The sequence below is a fragment of the Scylla paramamosain genome, chromosome 44, assembly GCF_035594125.1.
Source record: "Scylla paramamosain isolate STU-SP2022 chromosome 44, ASM3559412v1, whole genome shotgun sequence".
NCBI lineage: Eukaryota > Metazoa > Arthropoda > Malacostraca > Decapoda > Portunidae > Scylla > Scylla paramamosain.
In genome coordinates this window covers 11788473-11814941 of record NC_087194.1, presented here as the reverse complement: position 1 = coordinate 11814941, position 26469 = coordinate 11788473, and the positions used below count along the sequence as shown (strand labels likewise).

General features: G+C 42.7%; 2 protein-coding genes across 17 annotated transcripts in view; one reads left to right on the top strand and one right to left on the bottom strand.

The window, feature by feature from the left end:
- Window positions 1–7834, top strand: part of LOC135094162 (uncharacterized) — a 120898-nt gene extending 113064 nt beyond the window's left edge. For 10 of the 11 annotated variants that reach the window (XR_010263638.1, XR_010263639.1, XR_010263636.1 and 7 more), the window contains 2 exons: window positions 2311–2411; window positions 7155–7834. The gene's annotated coding sequence lies outside the window, so the exon portion shown is untranslated. Of the gene's footprint in view, window positions 1–2006; window positions 2111–2310; window positions 2412–7154 lie in introns of those variants that run through there. The other variant, XM_063994007.1, reaches the window with a different exon arrangement.
- LOC135094164 (ran-specific GTPase-activating protein-like) overlaps window positions 7824–26469 on the bottom strand; it is a 111208-nt gene continuing 92562 nt past the window's right edge. Inside the window, exons 6-13 of one of the 6 annotated variants that reach the window (XR_010263646.1) lie at window positions 26028–26116; window positions 16408–16594; window positions 13795–13969; window positions 12772–12931; window positions 12190–12292; window positions 10837–11869; window positions 10327–10479; window positions 7824–8356 (exon numbers count right to left, since the gene is read on the bottom strand). Coding sequence is in view for 2 of the 6 variants with exons in the window: in XM_063994008.1 (XP_063850078.1) it covers window positions 11843–11869; window positions 12190–12292; window positions 12767–12927; window positions 13795–13809 (306 nt within the window). In the remaining 4 variants the exon portion in view is untranslated. Of the gene's footprint in view, window positions 8357–10326; window positions 10480–10836; window positions 11870–12189; window positions 12293–12761; window positions 12932–13794; window positions 13970–16407; window positions 16595–24337; window positions 24474–26027; window positions 26117–26469 lie in introns of those variants that run through there. The other 5 variants (XR_010263643.1, XR_010263644.1, XM_063994008.1 and 2 more) reach the window with 5 other exon arrangements.

The following is a 26469-nucleotide window of genomic DNA, read 5'->3' as shown; positions in this document are numbered from 1 at the left end:
GAGAGAGAGAGAGAGAGAGAGAGAGAGAGAGAGTTTTTTATGTAGGAAGGACACTGGCCAAGGGCAACAAAAATCCAATAAAAAAAATATGCCCACTGAAATCCCAGTCCCATAAAAGGGTCAAAACAGTGGTCAAAAATTGATGAATAAGTGTCTTGAAACCTCCCTTTTGAAGGAATTCAAGTCATAGGAAGGTGGAAATACAGAAGCAGGTAGGGAGTTCCAGAGTTTACCAGAGAAAGGGATGAATGATTGAGAATACTGGTTAACTCTTGCGTTAGAGATGTGGACAGAATAGGGGTGAGAGAAAGAAGAAAGTCTTGTGCAGCGAGGCCGCGGAAGGAGGGGAGGCATGCAGTTAGCAAGATCAGAAGAGCAGTTAGCATGAAAATAGCGGTAGAAAACAGCTAGAGATGCAACATTGCGGCGGTGAGAGAGAGGCTGAAGACAGTCAGTTAGAGGAGAGGAGTTGATGAGACGAAAAGCTTTCTCTCTCTCTCTCTCTCTCTCTCTCTCTCTCTCTCTCTCTCTCTCTCTCTACACGACACACAACGGACAGTTCCCGCCAAGTGGAGATACATTCATCAACTCACCACCTTCAAGTGTCATCAGGTAACACTGGCGACAGGTGGTGTTTGTGCCCAGAGTATCCTTTCATTTTTATAACCGTGGCTGAGGCATAGAAGGGTCAGCTGTTGCTACATTACACGTACTACATTCCTGGGCAGTGCACCGTGCGGCACAACACGTAAGCATTATTACTTCGCTCCTACATAAAAGAAAATAAATCAATAAATAAAAAACAGACGAAATGGAACAAAATTTAAAGGAAAAATATACATTGTTCTCCTCCGTTCACAGTGCCATCCAGACAGCCTTATCATTCCAGATCACTAGAGTACTTCACCGTAGTTTAGTGAAATCATTACATTGCTCACCCACCCACCCCAAAAAAAAAAAAAAAAAAAACCCGATGTTGAACAAAACTGATAGAAAAAAAAAAAGAATCATTATATTTTTCCTTCACAGTAGCACTCTTATTATTCCAGTCTTATTATTGCCCAGGGGTTCAATGACAGCATGGTGAAATTATTACATTACTCACCCAGGCAGACAAAATGAACAGTATCAAAAGAAAAAAAGGAAGCATACATTGTCTACCCTTCACAGTTATCCAGACTTTTTTTTTATTTCGTATCACTAGAGTACTTCCCTAAATGTGTGGCGACGTTGTAGTGACCAGTGCCACGCCTTGCAAACGTGCCACTCCTTCCCAGAACAGCTTTGTGTGGCACTAACGAAGCGCGGTGTCACCCAATGGTAGTGTGATGAAGGCTGCGAGGTTTGTCTGCTGACTTGCCCAAAAATTATTATGTTGATTTATCTTCAGACTCTGGCGGTTGGAGTTTTGATTCAATATACAGTCTCTCTCTCTCTCTCTCTCTCTCTCTCTCTCTCTCTCTCTCTCTCTCTCTCTCTCTCTCTCTCAGTAGTGTTTGATATCTGCGTTCTTTTTTTTTTTTTTATTACAGTGATATTGGTGTTTATTGGCATTTAATTAAACCAAACGTACGCCCGCTTAAAACGAGCTTACATAGAACGACATACTGCTATACAAATAAGCACACACACACACACGCGCGCACGTCGGGGAAGGAGCGTAGTAAGAAACAGCCTCGTAGGAAATGATAATGAAACAGCTTCTTAATGCTTAGCTTCTCTCTCTCTCTCTCTCTCTCTCTCTCTCTCTCTCTCTCTCTCTCTCTCTCTCTCTCTCTCTCTCTCTCTCTCCTGTAAAATACTACGTGGCATCATCGAAGCGAGGGAGGAGCGGAGGAGGGCACCGAGTCCGAGCGACCTTGAAAACAGCTGAGTGATGATGCCACTTAGCATTTTAAAGGAGTACTTATAATCACCGCAATAATGTTGTCGTGTAATGCTTATTGGTAAATCACATGCTTTTTAATACCATTTGTCTTGTTATAAGATACTGCAATATTCCACAGCCTGCAAAAAATAAGATTAAGTGGCACCTCCGAGGCTGCGACAATGCAGCCGTCTGTTCTTCACGTCAGCTACACGCATAGCAGCACACCAACGAGTCCCATACCAAATGATGACAGGTTCTGAATAGCCGGGTTTTAAATGCATTTCTCCTGTTAATAATATAGAAATCGTGTTAATCTGTCACTAGAACCATAAAAACATCTTTTGAAAACCTGTGCAACTTCATTTAGAGTCTTATCAGTTTAGTGGAGGTGCGGCGCAGAAGTGTTTCAGAATAGGGATCATTGTCTCGTTTTCCTCCAGCCTGGCGTCCCCGCTCGGCCCCTTCCACGACTCGCAGCGAGAGACGTCGAGGTGCGGTGGTCTTGTGGCGGAAGGCTGAAGGAGGCGGTGAAGGAGTGAAGGTAAGAGTTTGGTAATAGGAAGATTGTTAGATTATTATTCAGTGGGTGGAATTGAGGCGTAACCTATGAGATTATGAATGATAAGGATGAATAGGTGAGAATAAGGATGGGTAGGTTTGTCCATGTTTGGTGATTAGATAAGCCATGTTAGGTAATGTGATTAGGCTGAGCTGATATAGGTTGACCAGGTGAGGTTGGGTAGGTGTGATTAGGTTGAACAGATGGTGATTACAACACTGGCAAAGTGACGTAGTTAAGCTTATCAGGTGAGAGATGGGAAGTTATAGAAGTTTAGCAATTTGCGAGGGAATAAGCTGCCAGGGTGATTAGACTGCAGGTGACGTTATTTAATTTGTCAGGTGAGAGAAGTATGCTGATCAGATGGTAAGTTGGTTGCTTGTTTGTCCAGGTGATTGACGTCTGATTAAGCTTACTGAGGTGATAATTAAGGAAGTGAATTTGAGATTATATTATATAAGCACGTAAAATCATGTTGGATTGGTGTGTCCGTGGCTGCTATTTTGTGGTCCCTCTGCTTATTCGCTGTGCTGAGTGGCAGTTGGCTTGTTAACTACGATTGGTCATTATTTCCCTTATTCATTATCACACACACACACACACACACACACACACACACCTACCTACCTTTAGTAACGGTATATGCACACCCACGCACATCCACACCCACGCACGCTCACACATACGCCCACACACTCACACCCACGCACTCGCACACTCACGCACTCGCACACCCACGCACTCGCACACCCACGTACTTTTATGTCCACGCACTCTCATGCCCACGCGCTCACACACGCCCACGCGCTCACACACACCCACGCGCTCACACACACACAAAATACTAATGACACTCAAAAAAACTGGTGATGCACTCAAAAATCTTGTGACACTCAAAAAAACTGGTGATACACTCAAAAATGGTGACACTCAAAAAATCTGGTGACACTCAAAAACCTGGTGGTGCACTCAAAAAAAAAAAAAACTCGTGATGCACTCAAAAAACTGATGACTTAAAAAAACTGGTGATGCACTCAAAAACCTAGTCAGGCAGCCAAAAGAATGGTCATGCACTCAAAAAAGACATAACCCCTTCTCTCTCTCACACACACACACACACACACACACACACACACACACACACACACACATTTACATTCTAAATTTGCATTAGACTTTTCTATTGCTGCTTTGTTCTATTAAACTAGATTTTTATTTATTTTTATTATTTTTTTTTTTTACCCAGTTCACCTCAAAGTTGGCTTATTTCAAATAGTTATCTTCCTAATTTGTTATTCATCTGATAAATATTTTCTTGTACTATATTTGCTCATGTATTTGGCTTCAAAATTCTTTCCCTTATCTGACCTTTTCTTTATATAGTGGGTTTCAAAAAGATGGACTACACTTAAAATTGTTGTATTTCTGCAACCATAAACTGTCTATGAATAAAACTAATAAAAGGTATGGGCCAAAGTTTAAAATGACTTCTTTTCAAATTTTAAATTTTTATTTGTGTTTTTCATGAGTGCAGAGATAGCAATTTTTTAATCAGGTTCATCTTTTATACTTGTGTATATATTGTGGTGTCATTGAAATTTCTGTGATGCCATGCAGATTTCTTCTATCTGGTGTTTTCTTCTACTCTACATAATTCTTCAAATTTTTGCTTTTAAATTATAATAGGGACATATTTATTAAACACATTTCTTGGCTTCAAACGTTATACTGCCGTACTTTTCAGATTTTCTCTACCCGGTGCTTTCCTTTCTTTCAATTTTCGTTTCTTGAATGTGACAGTATGGAATTTAGACACATTTCATATCAAATCTCGGCACAGTTCTCACATTTTTTTTTTTTTTTTTTATGTAGGAAGGACACTGACCAAGGGTAACAAAAATCCAATAAAAAAAATGCCCACTGAAATGGCAGTCCCATAAAAGACTCCAAACCAGTAGTTAAAAATTGGTGGATAAGTGTCTTGAAACCTCCCTCTTGAAGGAATTCAAGTCATAGGAAGGTGAAAATACAGAAGCAAGCAGGGAGTTCCAGAGTTTACCAGAGAAAGGGATGAATGATTGAGAATATTGGTTAACTCTTGCGTTAGAGAGGTGGACAGAATAGGGGTGAGAGAAAGATGAAAGTCTTGTACAGCGAGGCCATGGGAGGAGAGGAGGCATGCAGTTAGTAAGATCAGAAGAACAGTTAGCATGAAAATAGCGGTAGAAGACAGCTAGAGATGCAACATTGCGGCGGTGAGAGAGAGGCTGAAGACAGTTAGAGGAGAGGAGTTGATGAGACGAAAAACTTTTGATTCCACCCTGTCTAAAAGAGCGGTACAAGTGGAACTCCCCAGACATGTGAAGCATACTCCATACATGGACGGATAAGGCCCTTGTACAGAGTTAGTAGCTGGGGGGGGTGAAAAAAACTGGCGGAGACGTCTCAGAACACCCAACTTCATAGAAGCTGTTTTAGCTAGAGATGAGATGTGAAGTTTCCAGTTCAGATTGTAAGTAAAGGACAGACCGAGGATGTTCCATGTAGAAGAGGGGGATAGTTGAATGTCATTGAAGAAGAGGGGATAGTTGTCTGGAAGGTTGTGTTGAGTTGATAGATGGAATTGAGTTTTTGAGGCATTGAACAATACCAAGTTTGCTCTGCCCCAATCAGAAATTTTAGAAAGATCAGAAGTCAAGCGTTCTGTGGCTTCCCTGCGTGAAATGATTACTTCCTGAAGGGTTGGACGTCTATGAAAAGACGTGGAAAAGTGCAGGGTGGTATCATCAGCATAGGAATGGATAGGACAAGAAGTTTGGTTTAGAAGATCATTAATGAATAATAAGAGAGTGGGTGACAGGACAGAACCCTGAGGAACACCACTGTTAATAGATTTAGATCAGTGACCGTCTACCACAGCAGCAATAGAACGGTCAGAAAGGAAACTTGAGATGAAGTTAAAGAGAGAAGGATAGAAGCCGTAGGAGGGTAGTTTGGAAATCAAAGCTTTGTGTCAAACTCTATCAAAAGCTTTTGATATGTCCAAGGCAACAGCAAAAGTTTCACCAAAATCTCTCAAAGAGGATGACCAAGACTCAGTAAGGAAAGCCAGAAGATCACCAGTACAGCGGGCTTGACAGAACCCATACTGGCAATCAGATAGAAGGTTGTGAAGTGATAAATGTTTAAGAATCTTCCTGTTCAGGATAGATTCAAAAACTTTAGATAGGCAGGAAATTAGAGCAATAGGATGGTAGTTTGAAGGATTAGAATGGTTACCCTTTTTTAGGAACAGGCTGAATGTAGGCAAACTTCCAGCAAGAAGGAAAGGTAGATGTTGACAGACAGAGCTGAAAGAGTTTGACTAGGCGAGGTGCAAGCACGGAGGCACAGTTTCGGAGAACAATAGGAGGGACCCCATCAGGTCCATAAGCCTTCTGAGGGTTTAGGCCAGCAAGGGCATGGAAAACATCATTGCGAAAAATTTTAATAGGTAGCATGAAGTAGTCAGAGGGTGGGGGAGAGGGAGGAACAAACCCAGAATTATCCAAGATAGAGTTTTTAGCAAAGGTTTGAGCGAAGAGTTCAGCTTTAGAAATGGATGTGATAGCAGTGGTGCCATCTGATTGAAATAAAGGAGGGAAAGAAGAAGCAAAGTTATTGGAGATATTTTAGGCTAGATGCCAGAAGTCACTAGGGGAGTTAGATCTTGAAAGGTTTTGACACTGTCAATGAAGGAGTTTTTGGCTAGTTGGAGATCAGACTTGGCATGGTTCCGGGCAGAAATATAAAGTGCATGAGATTCTGGTGATGGAAGGTTTAAGTACCTTTTGTGGGCCACCTCTCTATCATGTATAGCACGAGAACAAGCTGTGTTAAACCGAGGTTTGGAAGGTTTATGTCGAGAAAAAGAGTGAGTAATATACGCCTCCATGCCAGACACTATCACCTCTATTATGCGCTCAGCACTCAGAGACGGGTCTCTGACATGGAAGCAGTAGTCATTCTAAGGAAAATCAGCAAAATACCTCCTCAGGTCATCTCAACTAGCAGAGGCAAAATGCCAGAGGCACTTTCACTTAGGAGGATCTTGAGGAGGGATTGGAGTGATAGGACAAGATACAGATATGAGATTGTGATCGGAGGAGCCCAATGGAGAAGAAAGGGTGACAGCATAAGCAGAAAGATTAGAGGTCAGGAAAAGATCAAGAATATTGGGCGTATCTCCAAGACGGTCAGGAATACGAGTAGGGTGTTGCACCAATTGCTCTAGGTCGTGGAGGATAGCAAAGTTGAAGGCTAGTTCACCAGGATGGTCAATGAAGGGAGAGAGGAAAGCCAAAGCTGGTGGTGAACATTGAATTCTCCAAGAATGGAGATCTCTGCAAAAGGGAAGAGGGTCAGAATGTGCTCCACTTTGGAAGTTAAGTAGTCAAAGAATTTCTTATAGTCAGAGGAGTTAGGTGAAAGGTATACAGCACAGATAAATTTAGTTTGAGAGTGCTTGTGCAATGCTTGTCAAACTTTTTCCGTTTTCCTATGATATTTCTTGTGTAGTCTTAGTTTTTTTAGGGAATCTTGGCACATCTCCTATGCCTAAGAGAGACCTATTATTTTTGTTTGGAGTTTTGTAGGGAATCAGTTATCAAAAAGTCATTACAAGGAATCTCAGCACATACAACAAGCTTCACATGTCTAGGAACTAATGGTCTGTATTCCTTGCAGGTGTGAAGTGTGTGGCTTCCACTTCACCATCCTATGAACAGCCTGCAGGAATCTCTATCAGCACCTGCTTCTGCAATATTGGCATCTGGTTATCAAATAGTGCTGTCACACTGGGCCTGACATACTCCATTGCAATTGGGGAATCAAGCTTCACCAGGAAGAGAGGCCGAGCATCACGACCTTCAAGCCTTCAAGCCCTACAAGAGGTGTTAAGTATTGTCAGGACAAAACAGAGGTCCTGGTACAAGAGTTTTCATTGCAATCAAGGAAGAGTCAAGTTGCAATAAGAAGAGTGTGTCAAGAATTTTAAGCAGGAGGAAGACTGTCAAGCAGTTGACGGCAGGAAGAACGCGTGAAATTCCCTTAAGTCATGGCAGGACCGACAGGCAACCTTCATTCAACACCTGCAGAGGCACAAGAGTTGTGGGCAGTTTCACCAGGAAGAGTTTGCTCCTCACTCAAGTTGACACAAAGACACAAGAATTTGCAAGTGTTGTTCCTCCAAGACCCTGCTGCAAATGTTCTCCAATCCACTCCAGTCTGGGAAGGAAGAATGTAGGAAGTCCCTCTCTTCTGTACTCAACAAGCACCACCACCACCACCACCTTCATTCAGGCTTGAGACAAGTTTTGTACATTCCAGCACTTCAGTAATAAAGAAAACAAGTGCCATGTTTATTATCCTGTTGTGTATTTATTATTCACTTAACATTCACAGTAAAACAATAAACATTCAGTATTCCATCTTGTGTACAATCTTGAACATAATGACATGTCAATAGTATCTTTGTTTGCCAACCTTTCAGAGAGTACAGGTCATGCCCTCAAGGTAATATAAAAAAAATAATAATAATTGGCCAGGAAATAAAGTTTCAGGCAATCTTTCTGAGAGTACAGGTCATGCCCTCAAGGTAATATAAAAAAAAAATAATAATAATAATTGGCCAGGGAATAAAGTTTCTGGCAGAGTACAGGTCATGCCCTCAAGGTAAACAGGATTGGCCAGAAAATAAAAAAAAGTTTGCCAATTTTGTATTTAGGATAGAGGATTCTCAAGTGTAGCAACAAAACACAATGTTCACCTGAATTGGTTCCTGCAGTCACCACCACCTGTCAGTCACAAGGTTCCAGTAAGGTGTAATTCTTGCTCCTGAGTTATGGGAGCGTCCCAAGGTTTCTTCCACTTCCTCTCCGTGTTACCACCTGCGGGGAAGACACACATCTGTACTCCTGCTGCATGACTCACAACTCAGTCCAGAATTTAACCATTTCACCACAACATTACACAGCAAAGAAGGCACGACAGAAAACATTAACGTGCACATTTAACTCTTAAAGCAGTGGGCTGTATTGTAACTTGAAGGTCTCCACATACAGGATAAACTAGACTTTTCACTATGATATGATATGTCTACTCAAATAAGAAGACATGGAAAAAGTGCCAAATTGTCATGCATGGCAACTCACGTGCCCTGAAGATGTTATGCTCAGTCTTTCAATCACTGAGAGACTGTCAGGCACAGTGGAGAGAGGTGTCTCTCCTGCGCTCCCCTGTACGTTTCCCCCTTGCCACTACCTTCTCGTTTCATCGCTCACATTCAATACCCCTTACATTACAATGGATCCCGGCAAGTTTAACAGGGAAGAGAGTGTCGTGATGGTGTTTGAGTCAAGGTCAGTAACCATGGGGCTGGAAGGAAGACGGGGAGATCAAAGACAGCTGTGACACAAGTGGCCAGGGCAGTACCAGTGCTGGGCACAGCTGCCACTCCTGAGAGAAAGGCTAAGGGCAAAAAAGGAAGACAGATACAGGAATAATAAGTTGACAAAACACATGCACGGTGAACACTTAATTGCTGCGCCATCTTTCTCCCGGTCAGAAGAGGCCTGTGAGCTGCAGGATGACCGGGGGGTGAGCGGCCTCCATCCGCCACCCAGATGACAGCTGCTTCTGAATTTGCAATCTTCCTTCCTGTCTCACAATTACTGATCCCTTCTTGAACAAACACCATCGCAACACTTTTCTTCACTGTCAAGCTTGCCAGGACCCATTATGTGAGGAAAATTATGGGTGAGCCATCACATGAGAAGCTTGTACCAAGGGAAAACAGGCAGGGGAGTGTGGCAGTGTAGAAGAGGAGGACAGTTGAGTGTCATTGAAGAAGAGGGGATAGTTGTCTGGAAGGTTGTGTCGAGTTGATAGATGGAAGAATTGATTTTTTTTAGGCAGTGAGCAATAACTAGTTTGGTCTGCCCCAGTCAGAGATTTTAGAGAGATCAGAAGTGAGGCGTTCTGTGGCTTCCCTGCGTGAACTGTTTATTTCCTGAAGGGTTGGACGTCTATGAAAAGACATGGATAAGTGCAGAGTGGTATCATCAGTATAGGAGTGCATAGGAGAACAAGTTTGGTTTTAGAAAGTCACTGATGAATAATAGGAAGAGTTGGTGACAGGACAGAACCCTGAGGAACACCACTGTTAATAGATTTAGGAGAAGAACAGTGACCGTTTACCACAGCATCAATAGAATGGTCAGAAATAAAACTTGAGATGAAGTTACAGAGAGAAGGATAGAAGCCGTAGGAGGATAGTTTGAAATCAAAGCTTTGTGCCAGACTCTATCAAAAGCTTTTGATATGTCCAAGGCAACAGCAAAAGTTTCACCAAAATCTCTAAAAGAGGATGACCAAGACTCAGTAAGGAAAGCCAGGAGATCACCAGTAGAGAAATAATGAGTGGTTAGTGTTGATACTACTACTACTACTACTACTACTACTACTACTACTACTACTACTACTACTGCTGCTACTACTAGGGTCTGGAAGGGAGAGTTGGGAGTGTTAAGTGTATGGTGTTCCTACTACTACTAATGCTACTATTCCTACTGTTATTACTACCACTACCACTAAGCTAACTTGAGAGAGAGAGAGAGAGAGAGAGAGAGAGAGAGAGAGAGAGAGAGAGAGAGAGAGAGAGAGAGAGAGAGAGAGAGAGAGAGAGAGAGAGAGAGAGAGAGAGAGAGAGAGAGAGAGAGAGAGAGAGAGAGAGAGAGAGAGAGAGAGAGAGAGAGAGAGAGAGAGACCAATTTAATAGAGAAAAACATAAAAAATACATCAACAATGATGACAACAACAACCTCATTAACCTGTTAGAGAAGGACTGAAAGAAGCTTACCATACAAGTGTGGCTCTCCCCAGCAGCAGTAGCAGCCCCTCTGCCCGGCACAGCTGCCCCATCAGGCACCTCCACTGCTCCCAGCCATCCTACACCTGTGCCACCAGGAAGCTGACGAGGGCCACCTGCAGCTCTGCCACTAAGCTGTCTGGCCTGCAACACAAATCAAGATCAGAATATATTTAATAATGTACTTAATTCCTGCCAATTACTACTACTACTACTACTACTACTACTACTACTGCTACACTGTTCTGGAGTGCTAAAAAAAATATACAATAATAACTATGACTACTGCCGTTACTGCAATTATTACCTAACAATAGTGAAGGGCAGAGAGAGAGAGAGAGAGAGAGAGAGAGAGAGAGAGAGAGAGAGAGAGAGAGAGAGAGAGAGGAGAGAGAGAGAGAGAGAGAGAGAGAGAGAGAGAGAGAATGGAAAGAAAAAACAATAAGTAAACAAAGAGAATGAAAGAAGCAGCACCACCACCACCACCACCACCACCACCACCTTTCCACCTGTCCAATCATTGACTTCAAACTGTAGGAAGAACCAAGCCTATATTTTGTGACTTGACTGGGACTACCCCCTCTTTGTAGGCTGTCCTGGCTGGCTGGGTGAAGCCACAGTCCCTTCCTTTGACTTCATTTGTGGTGGCTGGGGGGCTGTGGGGGGCTGGGAAGTGGGTGAGGTGAAGGGCTGTGGGTCTGGTGTGTCTGTGGTGGAGTGTGGGGCTGCTTGTGAAGGCTGTCAGACTGTTTGTGAGGCTCCTGTGGTGCGTGTGATTTTTAGGAGTGTTAAAAGTAGAAGGCCGGAAGTAATATTAAAGTTATACTTGGCGCTGGTCAGACCTCATCTAGACTACGCTGTGCAGTTCTGGTCCCCACATTACAGGAAAGATATAGGTCTATTAGAATCAGTACAGAGGAGAATGACTAAAAGGATACAGGGGATGAGGAGTATTCCTTACGAGGCGAGGTTGAAGCTGTTAAATTTACATTCTTTAGAGATACGTAGGTTAAGAGGGGACCTGATAGAAGTCTTTGAGTGACATAAGGGGGATGTAGGCAAAATTCTTAGGATCAGCAACCAGGGTAGAAAAAGAAATAATGGGTACAAGCTTAAAAAATTTAGGTTTAGGAAGGAGATAAGAAAAAAATTGGTTCTCAAAAAGAGTGATAGATGAGTGGAATGGACTCAGTAATCATGTAGTTAGTGCTAGGACACTAGAGAGCTTTAAGAGAAGATTAGACAAGTTTATGGATGGGGATAGCAGATGGAAATAAGTAGGTATATTTCATACAGGGACTGCCACGTGTAAGCCTGGTCGCTTCTTGCAGCTTCCCTTATTTCTTATGTTCTTATGTATGTGTGAGGTATGTGGTGGTCTGTGAAGGGCCTGTGTCAGATGCTGTGTCAGGGGCTGTGTCAGAGACTGTGGAGGGCTGTGGGGAGGTGGAGGGGCTGCTGTGTGTGTGTGTGTGTGTCTTGGAGGATCTGAACTCAGCCACTGGCATTAATTCTGCCACTGAACAAACTCCACCTGAAAAATAAGGGGAGAATTAATGGCTGGTGATAAAATAATAATAATAATAATAATAATAATAATAATAATAATAATAATAATAATAATAATAATAATAATAATAATCTATCTATTTGAATTAATGACTGGTAATAATATAATGATAATAATCTATCTGTCTGTCTGTCTGCTTGTCTGTCTGTCACCATATCAGGCTGGTAATCCCATATGAGGCAGCCCAGTCAACACACACACACACACACACACACACACACACACACACACACACACACACACACACACACACACACACACACAAGCCTAACCCAATCACTTACAGCCTTCTTCTGCTTGTTCCTCAGAATGTTAATGGCCCCCATGCCCCGTTCCTTCCACTGTGGGGGCGACTCAGAGGTGTGATAATGAAACAGCTTGTACTGCCTGCAGGTGGGGGGAGGTTAGGTTAGGCTGGCACTGTCCTGCATGTTAGGTTAGGTTAATAAAATGAAGAGAGGTTATGTGAAGAACAAGGAGCAGGAGGAGGAGGAGGAGGAGGAGGAGGAGGAGGAGGAGGAGGAGGCGGAGGAGGAGGAGGAGGAGGAGGTAAGTAAGAAAGAAAACATAGAATGAGAGAAAATAATAATAATAATAATAATAATAATAATAATAATAATAATAATAATAATAATAATAATAATAATAACTATTTACCTGCAATAAGAAAACCTGACCTGACCTAACAATGATAAAACAGCAAAATTACCATCAGTGCTTGACCTGACCTCACCTCACCTAACAACAAGAAACAGCAAAACTACCAACAACATTTCTCAATAAAATAATAAACCAATAAAAAACTCACAATAATAATAATAATAATAATAATAATAATAAAAACACCATTACCAACCTGACCTGACCTCGAAACTCAGTGTTATCATTTCCTCCTCCTGGTCATCATCACTAACCACGAAGACCTCCAGCAAGGTCACCACTGGTTCAAAGTAGGGGTCATGCTCCCCTACTCTGCTGGTTGACTCCCCCTCCTCGCTCACCACGCTGTCATCGAGGTCTGTCTGTCTGAGAGAGAGAGAGAGAGAGAGAGAGAGAGAGAGAGAGAGAGAGAGAGAGAGAGAGAGAGAGAGAGAGAGAGAGAGAATTAGGCTTGGTTGGGCTAGGAGGAGGAAGAGATGGGAAGAGAGAAGAGGAGGTCTAGATGAAAGAAAGAGGAGGAAGAGGAAGAAGAGGACAAACATACATGCATATACAAACAAACAAACAAACAAACAAATATTCAGTTAAGACAAGAAAAACAGAAATTAAAAAAATAAAAACGATATATTCTGACACACACACACACACACACACACACACACACACACACACACACACACATAACGAACCAACAAAACAAACAAACAAAACAAACAACAAACACAAGAAAATGAAGAAAAAGAAAATATTTACGTTAAAAACTTTTTTTTTTTTTTTTATCCTTAACGAACACAAGAACTCCCCCACCCCCGCCCTCCCTTCCCTCTCACACACACACACACACACACACACACACACACACACACACACACACAAATAATTCCATATATCAAAAAAAAAAAAAAATCGAAAATACAATAAAATAAGGAGGCATTTTGAGCCATATTTCCCTTATTTCCCCTTGTCCCCTCGTCGCTTAGCGCTCAAGATGGCCGCCCACACCTGCTTCTTACTGGCGGGCAAGTGTGTGTGTTGAAAATCGCTAAATAAAGGAGTAATTAATAATGGTGGGGCATCACCCTCGATCATCCCTCGATTTTCCGCCATAAGATCCCCGCCACCCGCCCTCACATATACGCCTATTTTCCTTATTTACACCTCCGCACCGCCGCCATTCTCGTGTGTGTTGATAGCCAGATGATGTGAGTGTAGAATGGTAGCCATGTTACCTTCTCAAGAGCCATGGTGTCGCCGATGATGATGGATAATTGTGGCTGCCTCTATCAGTCCCTCCGATGCAATTTTGTAAGCAGACTCGCCATCTGATATGGACGCTCGATCTTGATCTTGATGGTACAGATAGCTCGGGATCACTCTTAAGCCAGGCCTTTGGATCGGCAACTCCTGTAAAAGGGAAAAAAGAAAAGAAAAAAAAATTAACAAACATCATCATCTACTGTAACTGTTCCTACATCTGGCACGCCACATTCTCTCCAGAAACTCTTTCACCGCCTCAATCATCCTTTCATTGGCCTCTCTACACAGTCCCAGCAACAACACCATCCATTCCTTTCCTGTCTTCTCCACTCTTTCATTCCTATCATGCCCTAACTCAGTCAGTATCACTTGCATCATCTCATTCCTGTCTCTGGCATACTTCACACACTCCAGCACCACATGTTCCACCGTCTCATCCTCTCCCATGTCACACATCTGGCACACTTTGCTGCGGGACTCAGACCACCTGTAACTCCTTGCATTCACATCCATACACTGTGCCCTCGCTCGGAAGAGAAGATCACCGCCCAGGCTTCCATCATACCACCTTTCATACCTCGGGGCCTCTTTCTCCTTGTATTATTCCAGGGTCTTCTTTCTTTCCATTTCATTCTTCCATTCATTCAGTCCCACACATTTCACTTCTTTGTCTATCTCATTCTTCCATTTTCTCACATCCCATTCGGCTCCCACTCTGCCTCCTCTTGTTACCACTCATTCACGCTCATTTTGATTCCTCCCAGCCATTCTTATCGCCTACACCACTTGCAATCCATTCCTGTCTGTCATTCTCATGCATCTCTTCCTCCATTTGCTTCCACTTTCATTCCACAGGTACACCTTCCTTGCTATTCTTGCGTCATCCATTCTCTCAAGCCTAATCTTGTACCTAAGTGTGGCTTTTGTGAGTCTTTCTCTGAAGGTGCTCCATCCCATGTCACCTCTCAAGGCTTCAACTGCTGTGCACCTCGGTGCACTCAGTGCCATCCTTACTACTCTATTCTGGCCCACTTCTAACTTATCAATTTCACTTTCATTCCATGCAATCACATCCATACCATACATTATACTTGGCACAGCCACACTCTTCCACACTTCTCTCAACACATCATACTTACTTGCTCTCATCCTTGCCGCGCTTCCCAATCGACCTACCCACTGGTTTACCATACTTATCTTTTCATTCTTTGCCTTTGCACACCCACTAGGACTCATCCACATCCCTAAGTACTTATATTGTTGCACCTGTCTCAACTCATTCTCATACTTCACACACTCCAGCACCACATGTTCCACCGGCTCATCCTCTCCCATGTTACACATCTCTGTCCTATGTTGACAATCTTGAGTCTTGATCTTTCTTCGGTGTCTTTTGGGAGTTTTTGAAGTGATTTTTTTTATTTTCATTATTTTTTTTTAATAGACTTTTTGAATAGTGTTGATAGGAAAATGTGGGGAATTTAATGGGCTATCTTGGTGTACTATTGTTTTTTTTTTTTTTTTCTTTGCGGTAGTTATTTAGATATTCAGAAAAATGTTGAAAGTATCTGTGTGTCTTAGAATTTGACATGCTATATATTTTTTTTCAATTTTCTCTTTATTAACTAACTTGTAATTGATGATGGCGATAGTCAGAGATGAACAATTTAATGGACTATCATGGTGCACTATTAGTTCTGCTTTTCCACTTATAGTTATTTAGAAATATATTACAGAAAAGTACAACAATTTTTCTTCCTCCTTCTTCTCCTCCTCCTCCTCCTCATCATCATCATCATGTTTCTCTTCTTCCTATTATAATTACTACTACTACTGTGTGTGTAAGTGTGTGTGTATAGTAATAATAATAATTATAATGATGATAATAATAATAATAATAATAATAATAATAATAATAATAATAATAATAATAATAATAATAATAAGAAGAAGAAGAAGAAGAAGAAGAAGAAGAAGAAAAGAATAAGATGATGATAATGAAAACACACATATATAGAAGACATACTAAATTCTCCTCTCTCTCTCTCTCTCTCTCTCTCTCTCTCTCTCTCTCTCTCTCTCTCTCTCTCTCTCTCTCTCTCTCTCTCTCTCTCTAATATAATAACAATAACTAGGAATAATGAAGTATAGGTTAGTATCCCTTAAAAACATACGTTTTCTCTAATTACGTCACTTATTTAAGAAACATAAGGTCGAGTATCCTACAAATTTACTTAATAAAATGGACCATATTGATCTTCCAAGTAAAAATTATAAATATAGCTCTTTCTCTGACTGCTCCCACTTAAACATAATAAGTACTAGTATTAAACATCACAGAATAGTAGATTTAAATAGTATATACAAGAAAAACTATAAAAAAAAATCGTATAATAGCAATTAACAGAAATAATGAAGTACAGACTAGTGTCCCTTAAAATATATACGTTTTCTCTAATTACGTCACGCCTTTAAGAAACAAAGTCGAGAATCTTTGCAATTACAGTTACAAAATGGACCATATTGACATTACACGCATAACTACTATTACTACTACTATTACTACAACTACTACTACTACTTACAGCCACTACTATCGCCGAAATTGTTGTACTAAGTAACTTTCTCGGCTCATTGTTGACCAATAGTCCAGCACACTACAAGGGCGGCCTGATAGTCCAAGTAGTCACCACATACGTGTGACCATTCACTACTCCTGCTACTACTGCCATGCTGCTGCTGCTACTGCTGCTGGTGATGGTTGATGCAAATCTGATGGAGAATAAAGGGTTAGGTTAATAGTAGTAGTAGTAGTAGCAGCACTAGTAGTTAGGTTAGGAGGAGGAGGAGAGATAAAGAGAGAGAGAACGGAACAGATAATATGGATGCTGTGGTATTGTAATAGTTGTAACACTGAAGATATTTGCTCTTTTCTCCTCCGCCATGCTGGGTGTTTTATTCATATTTGTTTTGTGAGTAGTAGTAGCAGTAGTAGTAGTATAAGTAGTAGTGTGCTTTCGTCATATATATCTGATAATGTATTATCATCAAAGTAAAATTCACTGGACGCGATTAATGCTTTCTCATGTGTTGGGTTAAGCAAGATTGCATTTGCTCCATCTGAAAACATTTATAATTTTGGTTCATCGGCATTTAAATGTCTGCCTCCTCTTCTCTTTCTTCTGGTATATGTGAAAATGTTGTACAAAAATTACGAATGGGTAAGTTGCCTTAATATGTCGGAAAATCTGGATACTGCTTAATATTCTTGTGTTTCCCATAAAAAATTACGTTTTCTTATACAACTACAAAAGAAAATGAAAAACATTTAGCAGTAGCTATATATTTTCTATCCATTTCTGTTAGTAATGTCACCGCCAGACTTTCTTGATGTCTATTCACTCCTGCAGCACCAAGAAGAGTCACACACAGATAGCTCGGGGGGACTACTTTCTTCCAGCCACACATGTAATCATCCTAACACACACACACACACACACACACACACACACACACACACACCACCCCTCAAGGAACCTCTCCACACAAGCAATATTAAAGAAAAAAAAAAAAAAAAACACGGTACAAAATATAAGTAAAAACCCTAAGGAATACATAGATTATACACCAATGCTAAATATTCACAATCTTATATAAAAAAAAAAGAGACGAGATTATCATTGTAGCCACATAACGCTTCCAACTCAATGAATTAGCCATTAACGGAGGTGCAGCCAACCAGTCTTTTCTATACCACAAGAAAATCAAAGGAAAGCTTCAAATTTCATACATCTCATAATTGTGAATATTAAACAAAAGGAGAATTATGCAAATCTCAGTCACTTTTATTGTTGGTGAATCCTTTACTAGTTAACACACCACTATTCTGTCCACCTCCCCACTGCAAGAGTTAACCAGTATTCTCAGCCTTTCACCACTATTCTGTCTACCTCCCCAGTGCAAGAGTTAACCAGTATTCTCAGTCATTCACCACTATTCTGTCCACCTCCCCACTGCAAGAGTTAACCAGTATTCTCAGTCCTTCATCCCTTTCTCTGGTGGACTCTTTCACTCCCTGTCTGCCTCTGTATTTCCACCTTCCTGTGACTGGAACTCTTTCAGGATGGAGGCTTCAACACACTTAGCCTTCAATGTCTGACCACCACTTTGGACTGTCTAGAGACTGGCACCTCAGTGGACCTGTTTGTTACTGCACTGTTGGTACTCTTGGGAAGTGTCCCTCCTACACAAAGAAAACAAAGAAAGAAAAAATACACGTGTACAGAGAGAGAGAGAGAGAGAGAGAGAGAGAGAGAGAGAGAGAGAGAGAGAGAGAGAGAGAGAGAGAGAGAGAGAGAGAGAGAGAATTAATTAACGATAAGATAATTCTCTCTCTCTCTCTCTCTCTCTCACACACACACACACACACACACACACACACACACATAGATAGAAAAAAGGGAGAGAAAAAGGAGGAGGAGATTTCTACTACTACTACTACTACTACTACTACTACTACTACTACTACTACTACTACTACTACTTCTACTACTACTATCAGCGAAATAGTTGTTTTTGGTAACTTTCACGGCTCCTTGTAGGCTGATAGCCCGAGAGCCACCTGATAGTCAGAATAGTCAACGCACGTGAACATGTAAGACTATCGCCAGCAGTAAAGGGTTTGAGAAAAATTATGATAGTAATAATACACATTTTCTTTTTACCGCAACCATAGAAAACGCAAGATACACCCTCAATATTTCAAGGGTAACAAAGGTAAAATGTCCAGGCTCTCTAATCAGGGTAAGGCTGCAGGTAATGGTGCAAACTTGAAAAAAAAAAATATGTTTAAGAAATAGACAGCAGGGAACTGGTTCTTAGATAGAGTGGTGGATGAATAGGTGGACTCCGTAATGTGGCTGTGGGTGCTGAGTCACTAGGGAGCTTTAAAAGATTAGACAGAATGGTGTGCTTTATATAGGGAGTGCCACGTGAAGGTCTGATGGCTTCCTGCACCAACCCTTATTTATCTATTCATTTATTTTTTTGTTCTTGCGTTCTTTTATCGTGAGTTACCCCACCACTACCCATAACAGAGCATCGGCTTCCCGTTTTCTAGTGCAGTCAGTCAGGAGGTCCTCAGTGACGTCAGCATATCAACGCTCTTGTCTCTTAATGGAAGTTTTGCAAGTTTGTCTCAATATTAGTCAACAAAACAAGAGAATCAATGTGGTCTTTTTTTTTTTTTTTTTTTTTTTACGTAGGAAGGACACTGGCCAAGGGCAACAAAAATCTAATAAAAAAAAGTGCCCACTGAAATGCCAGTCCCATAAAAGGGTCAAAGCAGTGGTCAAAAATTGGTGGATAAGTGTCTTGAAACCTCCCTCTTGAAGGAATTCAAGTCATAGGAAGGTGGAAATACAGAAGCAGGCAGGGAGTTCCAGAGTTTACCAGAGAAAGGGATGAATGATTGAGAATACTGGTTAACTCTTGCGTTAGAGAGGTGGACAGAAGAGGGGTGAGAGAAAGAAGAAAGTCTTGTGCAGCGAGGCCGCGGAAGGAGGGGAGGCATGCAGTTAGCAAGATCAGAAGAGCAGTTAGCATGAAAATAGCGGTAAAAGACAGCTAGATATGCAACATTGCGGCGGTGAGAGAGAGGCTGAAGACAGTCAGTTAGAGGAGAGGAGTTGATGAGACGAAAAGCTTTTGATTCCACCCTGTCTAGAAGAGCAGTATGAGTGGAAACCCCCCAGACATGTGAAGCATACTCCATACATGGACGGATAAGGTCCTTGTACAGAGTTAGCAGCTGGGGGGGTGAGAAAAACTGGCGGAGACGTCTCAGAACACCTAACTTCATAGAAGCTGTTTTAGCTAGAGATGAGATGTGAAGTTTCCAGTTCAGATTATAAGTAAAGGACAGACCGAGGATGTTCAGTGTAGAAGAGGGGGACAGTTGAGTGTCATTGAAGAAGAGGGGATAGTTGTCTGGAAGGTTGTGTCGAGTTGATAGATGGAGGAATTGAGTTTTTGAGGCATTGAACAATACCAAGTTTGCTCTGCCCCAATCAGAAATTTTAGAAAGATCAGAAGTCAGGCGTTCTGTGGCTTCCCTGCGTGATATGTTTACCTCCTGAAGGGTTGGACGTCTATGAAAAGACGTGGAAAAGTGCAGGGTGGTATCATCAGCGTAGGAGTGGATAGGACAAGAAGTTTGGTTTAGAAGATCATTAATGAATAATAAGTAGAGAGTGGGTGACAGGACAGAACCCTGAGGAACACCACTGTTAATAGATTTAGGAGAAGAACAGTGACCGTCTACCACACCAGCAATAGAACGGTAAGAAAGGAAACTTGAGATGAAGTTACAGAGAGAAGGATAGAAACCGTAGGAGGGTAGTTTGGAAATCAAAGCTTTGTGCCAGACTCTATCAAAAGCTTTTGATATGTCCAAGGCAACAGCAAAAGTTTCACCAAAATCTCTAAAAGAGGATGACCAAGACTCAGTAAGGAAAGCCAGAAGATCACCAGTAGAGCGGCCTTGACGGAACCCATACTGGCGATCAGATAGAAGGTTGTGAAGTGATAGATGTTTAAGAATCTTCCTGTTGAGGATTGATTCAAAAACTTTAGATAGGCAGGAAATTAAAGCAATAGGACGGTAGTTTGAGGGATTAGAACGGTCACCCTTTTTTAGGAACAGGTTGAATGTAGGCAAACTTCCAGCAAGAAGGAAAGGTAGATGTTGACAGACAGAGCTGAAAGAGTTTGACTAGGCAAGGTGCAAGCACGGAGGCACAGTTTCGGAGAACAATAGGAGGGACCCCATATGGTCCATAAGCCTTCCGAGGGTTTAGGCCAGCGAGGGCATGGAAAACATCATTGCGAAGAATTTTAATAGATGGCATGAAGTAGTCAGAGGGTGGGGGAGAGGGAGGAACAAGCCCAGAATCGTCCAAGGTAGAGTTTTTAGCAAAGGTTTGAGCAAAGAGTTCAGCTTTAGAAATAGATGTGATAGCAGTGGTGCCATCTGGTTGAAATAGAGGAGGGAAAGATGAAGAAGCAAAGTTATTGGAGATATTTTTGGCTAGATGCCAGAAATTACGAAGGGAGTTAGATTTTGAAAGGTTTTGACATTTTCTGTTAATGAAGGAGTTTTTGGCTAGTTGGAGAACAGACTTGGCATGGTTCCGGGCAGAAATATAAAGTGTATGAGATTCTGGTGATGGAAGGCTTAAGTACCTTTTGTGGGCCACCTCTCTATCATGTATAGCACGAGAACAAGCTGTGTTAAACCAAGGTTTAGAAGGTTTAGGACGAGAAAAAGAGTGAGGAATGTACGCCTCCATGCCAGACACTATCACCTCTGTTATGCGCTCAGCACACAAAGACGGGTCTCTGACACGGAAGCAGTAGTCATTCCAAGGAAAATCAGCAAAATACCTCCTCAGGTCCCCCTAACTAGCAGAGGCAAAACGCCAGAGGCACCTTCGCTTAGGGGGATCCTGAGGAGGGATTGGAGTGATAGGACAAGATAAAGATATGAGATTGTGATCGGAGGAGCCCAACGGAGAAGAAAGGGTGACAGCATAAGCAGAAGGATTAGAGGTCAGGAAAAGGTCAAGAATGTTGGGCGTATCTCCAAGACGGTCAGGAATACGAGTAGGGTGTTGCACCAATTGCTCTAGGTCATGGAGGATAGCAAAGTTGTAGGCTAGTTCACCAGGATGGTCTGTGAAGGGAGAGGAAAGCCAAAGCTGGTGGTGAACATTGAAGTCTCCAAGAATGGAGATCTCTGCAAAAGGGAAGAGGGTCAGAATGTGCTCCACTTTGGAAGTTAAGTAGTCAAAGAATTTTTTATAGTCAGAGGAGTTAGGTGAGAGGTATACAGCACAGATAAATTTAGTATGAGAGTGACTCTGTAGTCGTAGCCAGATGGTGGAAAACTCGGAAGATTCAAGAGCGTGGGCACGAGAGCAGGTTAAGTCATTGCGCACATAAACGCAGCGTCCAGCTTTGGATCGAAAATGAGGATAGAGAAAGTAGGAGGGAACAGAAAAGGGGCTACTGTCAGTTGCCTCAGACACCTGAGTTTCAGTGAGGAAAAGAAGATGAGGTTTAGAAGAGGAGAGGTGTTGTTCTACAGATTGAAAATTAGATCTTAGACCGCGAATGTTGCAGAAGTTAATGAAGAAAAAGTTGAGGGGGGTGTCAAGACACTTAGGGTCGTCAACAGAAAGGCAGTCCGACCTGGGGACATTTATGGTTCCCTCCCCAGATGGGGACTCCTAGGCTGGTGTAGGAGTCGCCATGATGATTTAAAATTTTTTGAGTGAAGGGTGTGTGTGTTATTAGGTGCTTGTAGTTTTGTGTGGAGGAAGAGAGTTGTCTTTAGAGGGCAGGCTGTGACTGCCCCCTTGTGTTGTGAGACACAAAGGGAAACGTTCAGTGAGGTCAAAGCTGGGTCTGCTTACAAACATTCAATCTCTTACTCTCTTTCATTTTCCATGTTCACCCTTCACAAACTTCCTATCCGTTCTGTTGTTCTGTTCTGTTCTGCAAGTCTGTGCGAGTTTGTGCGAGTTTGTGCGAGATTGTGTGAGTTTGTGTGAGTTTGTGTGAGATTGTGCGAGTTTGTGTGAGATTGTACGAGTTTGTGTGAGTTTGTGTGAGAATGTGCGAATCTGTGTGAGATTGTGCGAGTTCGTGCGAGTCTGTGTGAGATTGGGCGAGTTTGTGTGAATTTGTGCGAGTTTACATTTCTTTAGTTCTTGTGTATCTCCTCTAGCAAGGAAGACCTGCTGGCTAGTGGTGATAACTGTGTGTGTGTGTGTGTGTGTGTGTGTGTGTGTGTGTGTGTGTGTGTGTGTGTGTGTGTGTGTGTGTGTGTGTGTGTGTGTGTGTGTGTGTGTGTGTGAGTGCGTGTGTGTGTAAGTTTTCAATAGTACAGCTACACTGACTTAACTCAACGTAGCCTAACCTAACCTAGGCTAACCTAACCTAACCTAACCTAACCTAACCTAACCTAGCCTAACTTAACCTAGCCTAACTTGACGTAACGTACCATTTTTCCAGCTTTCCCCAATCCCAGCACCTCATTAGCTTCATCCCGTGTCACACCCACCTGTTCTAATACTTTGCTGCTCCTTCCTTTCAAACTGCACACCAAGTTTGGATTCCCTAAGGCAACGCAAGCTTCACCTTCTCACTCCCTGCTGCCTGATACACTCACGCCAATCTCTTTATTGCAGACTACAGTTTCTTCATCCATGGCAACATTTTTCCTCGTCTCAGCATCAATATTGCAATTCGCTTTAGTTTTATCAATTTGAATCTTTCAGCTAAATCCTCGTGAACTATCTGCACGTGTTGCCTGATGCGCAGCTGTCCAGTCACACTCGGCAGCTGTCTTTGTCTGTAATAACCTTCCTAACCTGCATCACGCGTGGCACGTTCTCTACAGGTGTAACTCAACGTACACAGCAAAACATCACTTCCTGCCTCGGTACCCAGGTGACTCTTGCCCTCCCAACCTTCAGGGTAACACAGGCAGGCACAGTCAGTCCGCCCTCCCTGCACGTGTGACAGAACACCACCAGCAGCAGCACACTATCCTAGCCATTGAGCCTTTCAGTGCGGGAAGCAACAGTTCACATGACTGGAAGCAATGCAGGTAATATTTAGAAGCATTTAAGAGAAGGAAAATGCACACAGAGAAAACATTGTACAACTTCTTCCTAATGTAATGACTCAACCTCATTCACCCACCTTGTCATTGTCTTCACCAAAATTGACGAGAGAGAGAGAGAGAGAGAGAGAGAGAGAGAGAGAGAGAGAGAGAGAGAGAGAGAGAGAGAGAGAGAGAGAGAGAGAGAGAGAGAGAGAGAGAGATTACCATTTACTCTCTCTCTCTCTCTCTCTCTCTCTCTCTCTCTCTCTCTCTCTCTCTCTCTCTCTCTCTCTCTCTCTCTCTCTCTCTCTCTCTCTCTCTCCTTTGTTTATGTAGAAAAAAAGGAGACGGACACAGAAAGAAGGAAGAGAAAAGGAAGGAGGAGGAAGGAGAAGCGGAACATGAGGAGGAGGGGGAGGGGGTGGAGGAGGAGGAGGAGGAGGAGATGAAGCGAGTGAGCGAGAATACCCAAGCGAAAACGAAATTGAAGAGCAGACGGTGTGGTCACTGGTGCAGGAAGACTGTGAGATTCATAGTGTACAGGAAAGCACACAAATCATGAGGACTGTATGCATCTGTTGAGTGGTCACGATACAGAACAAGATCTGCAGTGGTGATGGCATTGTTTGTAAAAGCGGTGCGCATATATACAGTGATGAGTTGCTGGAGGATGAGAAGGAACACACACAAAGCTCCTTCCCTTGACATGCGTACTAAATGGGTTTATTGCTTCACATCCTGGGGAGAAAAGCTCAGGAAATTGTCGCCAGTAAGAGGGCTGGTCCAGACGTGAAGCACTCTTATTACCTGTCCACCACTCACACCTAACGCACACACACACTCACCACAACACTCGGTGACAGGAACAGGTGCACAGTGACCGCCGCAGGAACCAACATGGCGGAGAGAAGTGTATTGCACGACATTCCCTGTGGTGGGTGACACTGACAATATTACGGTGAGATAGGCAGAGATCTGGCAACGCGGCTGGGTGAACACAAAGCGGAAGTCTGGCAACACAGGGAAACTAGTGCTGCTATTTGACAAAGTGAGTAAACAGCACAGAAAAGCAATAAGATCAAGATACTTAACAACTACTAAAAAGACATCGATAAAAGAGTGGGTGGCTGGTGTGGCGGCACAGGTCGCCATGGATGGGGGGGGGGGAGGCGAGCACCAGTCACGTAGCAACACGCATAACCCACGAGGGCGACGCACGAGCCAATCAGAAGACGGAAGACAAGACCGGGGACCAATCAGCACCCCTCTGGACAGGAGACTATTGCTCCAGCTTCCCTTTGAACTGGACGGCTGTGTCTGCCAGGTCTGTGAAGAACACTCAGGGGAGAAACTCCTGTTCCTTTCCCAACCCGCGATTCTGCACCTCCTTCAACAACAACAACAACAACAACAACAACAACAACAATGATAATAATAACAGGGCATATATTTGAGGATTAGAAGAAATTATACAGAGAGAGAGAGAGAGAGAGAGAGAGAGAGAGAGAGAGAGAGAGAGGCTACCAAAACTATTAACCAAGATTCCTAACTACCAACATTTAAAAAAAACTACCACAATTATCAACCAACACTCCAAAAACTACAATCATTAACCAACATTCGTAGTTACCAACATTCCTTCCACTCACCGGGGCGGAGCAGAGCACGGCCACGCCCTCGCCACGCCTGCAGTCACTCACGCCCCACACCACACTACCACAGTCTCCAAAACCACAACTCGCCGTCCTGCAGTTGTGGTTGGTGAAGAAAGGTGAGGTGGTGGTGGTGGTGGTGGTGGTTATAGGGTAGGCTACTACTACTATTACTACTACTACTACTACTACTACTACTACTACTACTACTACTACTACTACTACTACTACTACTATTACTACTACTACCACCACCACTACCTTCTTCTTCTTCTTCTTCTTCTTCTTCTTCTTCTTCTTCTTTCTTTTCCTCCTCTTCTTCCTCATCCTCCTCTTCTTCTTCCTCTTCCTCCTCTTCTAATAGCCCTTCTTCTTCTTCTTCTTCTTCTTCTTCTTCTTCTTCTTCTTCTTCTTCTTCTTCTTCTCTTTCTTTTCCTCCTCCTGCTCCTCCTCCACCACCTCCTCTTCCTAACCCTCCTCCTCCTTCTCTTCCTCCCCCTCCTCTTCTTTGTCTTTCTTCTCCTCCTCCTCCTCCTCTTTATCCTGCTCTTCCTCTTCCTCCTTCTCCTCCTCTTTCTCCTCTGATACCCCTTATTCTTCGTCTCCTCCTTCTCGTTTTTTTTTTCTTCTTCTTCTTCTTTTTCTTCCTCCTCCTTCTCCTCCTCTTCTTCCTCTTAATCCATTCTTCTCTCTCTCTCTCTCTCTCTCTCTCTCTCTCTCTCTCTCTCTCTCTCTCTCTCTTCTCTCTCTCTCTCTCTCTCTCTCTCTCTCTCTGTCTACTACTACTATTACTATTACTATTACTGCTACTACTACTACTACAACTACTACTACTACTACTACTACTACTACTACTACTACTACTACTACTACTACTACTAACCTCAAAGTTCTGCTCATCCAATAGAACAAGACCATTCCCAAAACAAAGATGGCCGCCGGGGTAAACCTTCGCCTCGCCACGTTCTTAACCTGAGAGAGAGAGAGAGAGAGAGAGAGAGAGAGAGAGAGAGAGAGAGAGAGAGAGAGAGAGAGTTTTGTTATCGAAGTTTTTCTTTGTTTCCTCTTCTTCCTCTTCCTCTTCCTCCTGCTCCTCCTTCTCTTCCGTATCTTTCAGTTTCTCTTCCTCCTCCTCCTCTTCCTGTTCTCTCTCTCCTATTCGTGTTGTTCCTTTTGTTCCTGTTGTTTGCCCCTTTCTTCCCTCTGTCGCTCCTCCTTGTTCACCCTCCATTCATTGTTAGGTTTTCTGTCACATTTCATAAATAAGGCTTCTTCTCTCACTTCTACCACTTCAGTGTGGCATCTAGTACTGCTGCACATTACAA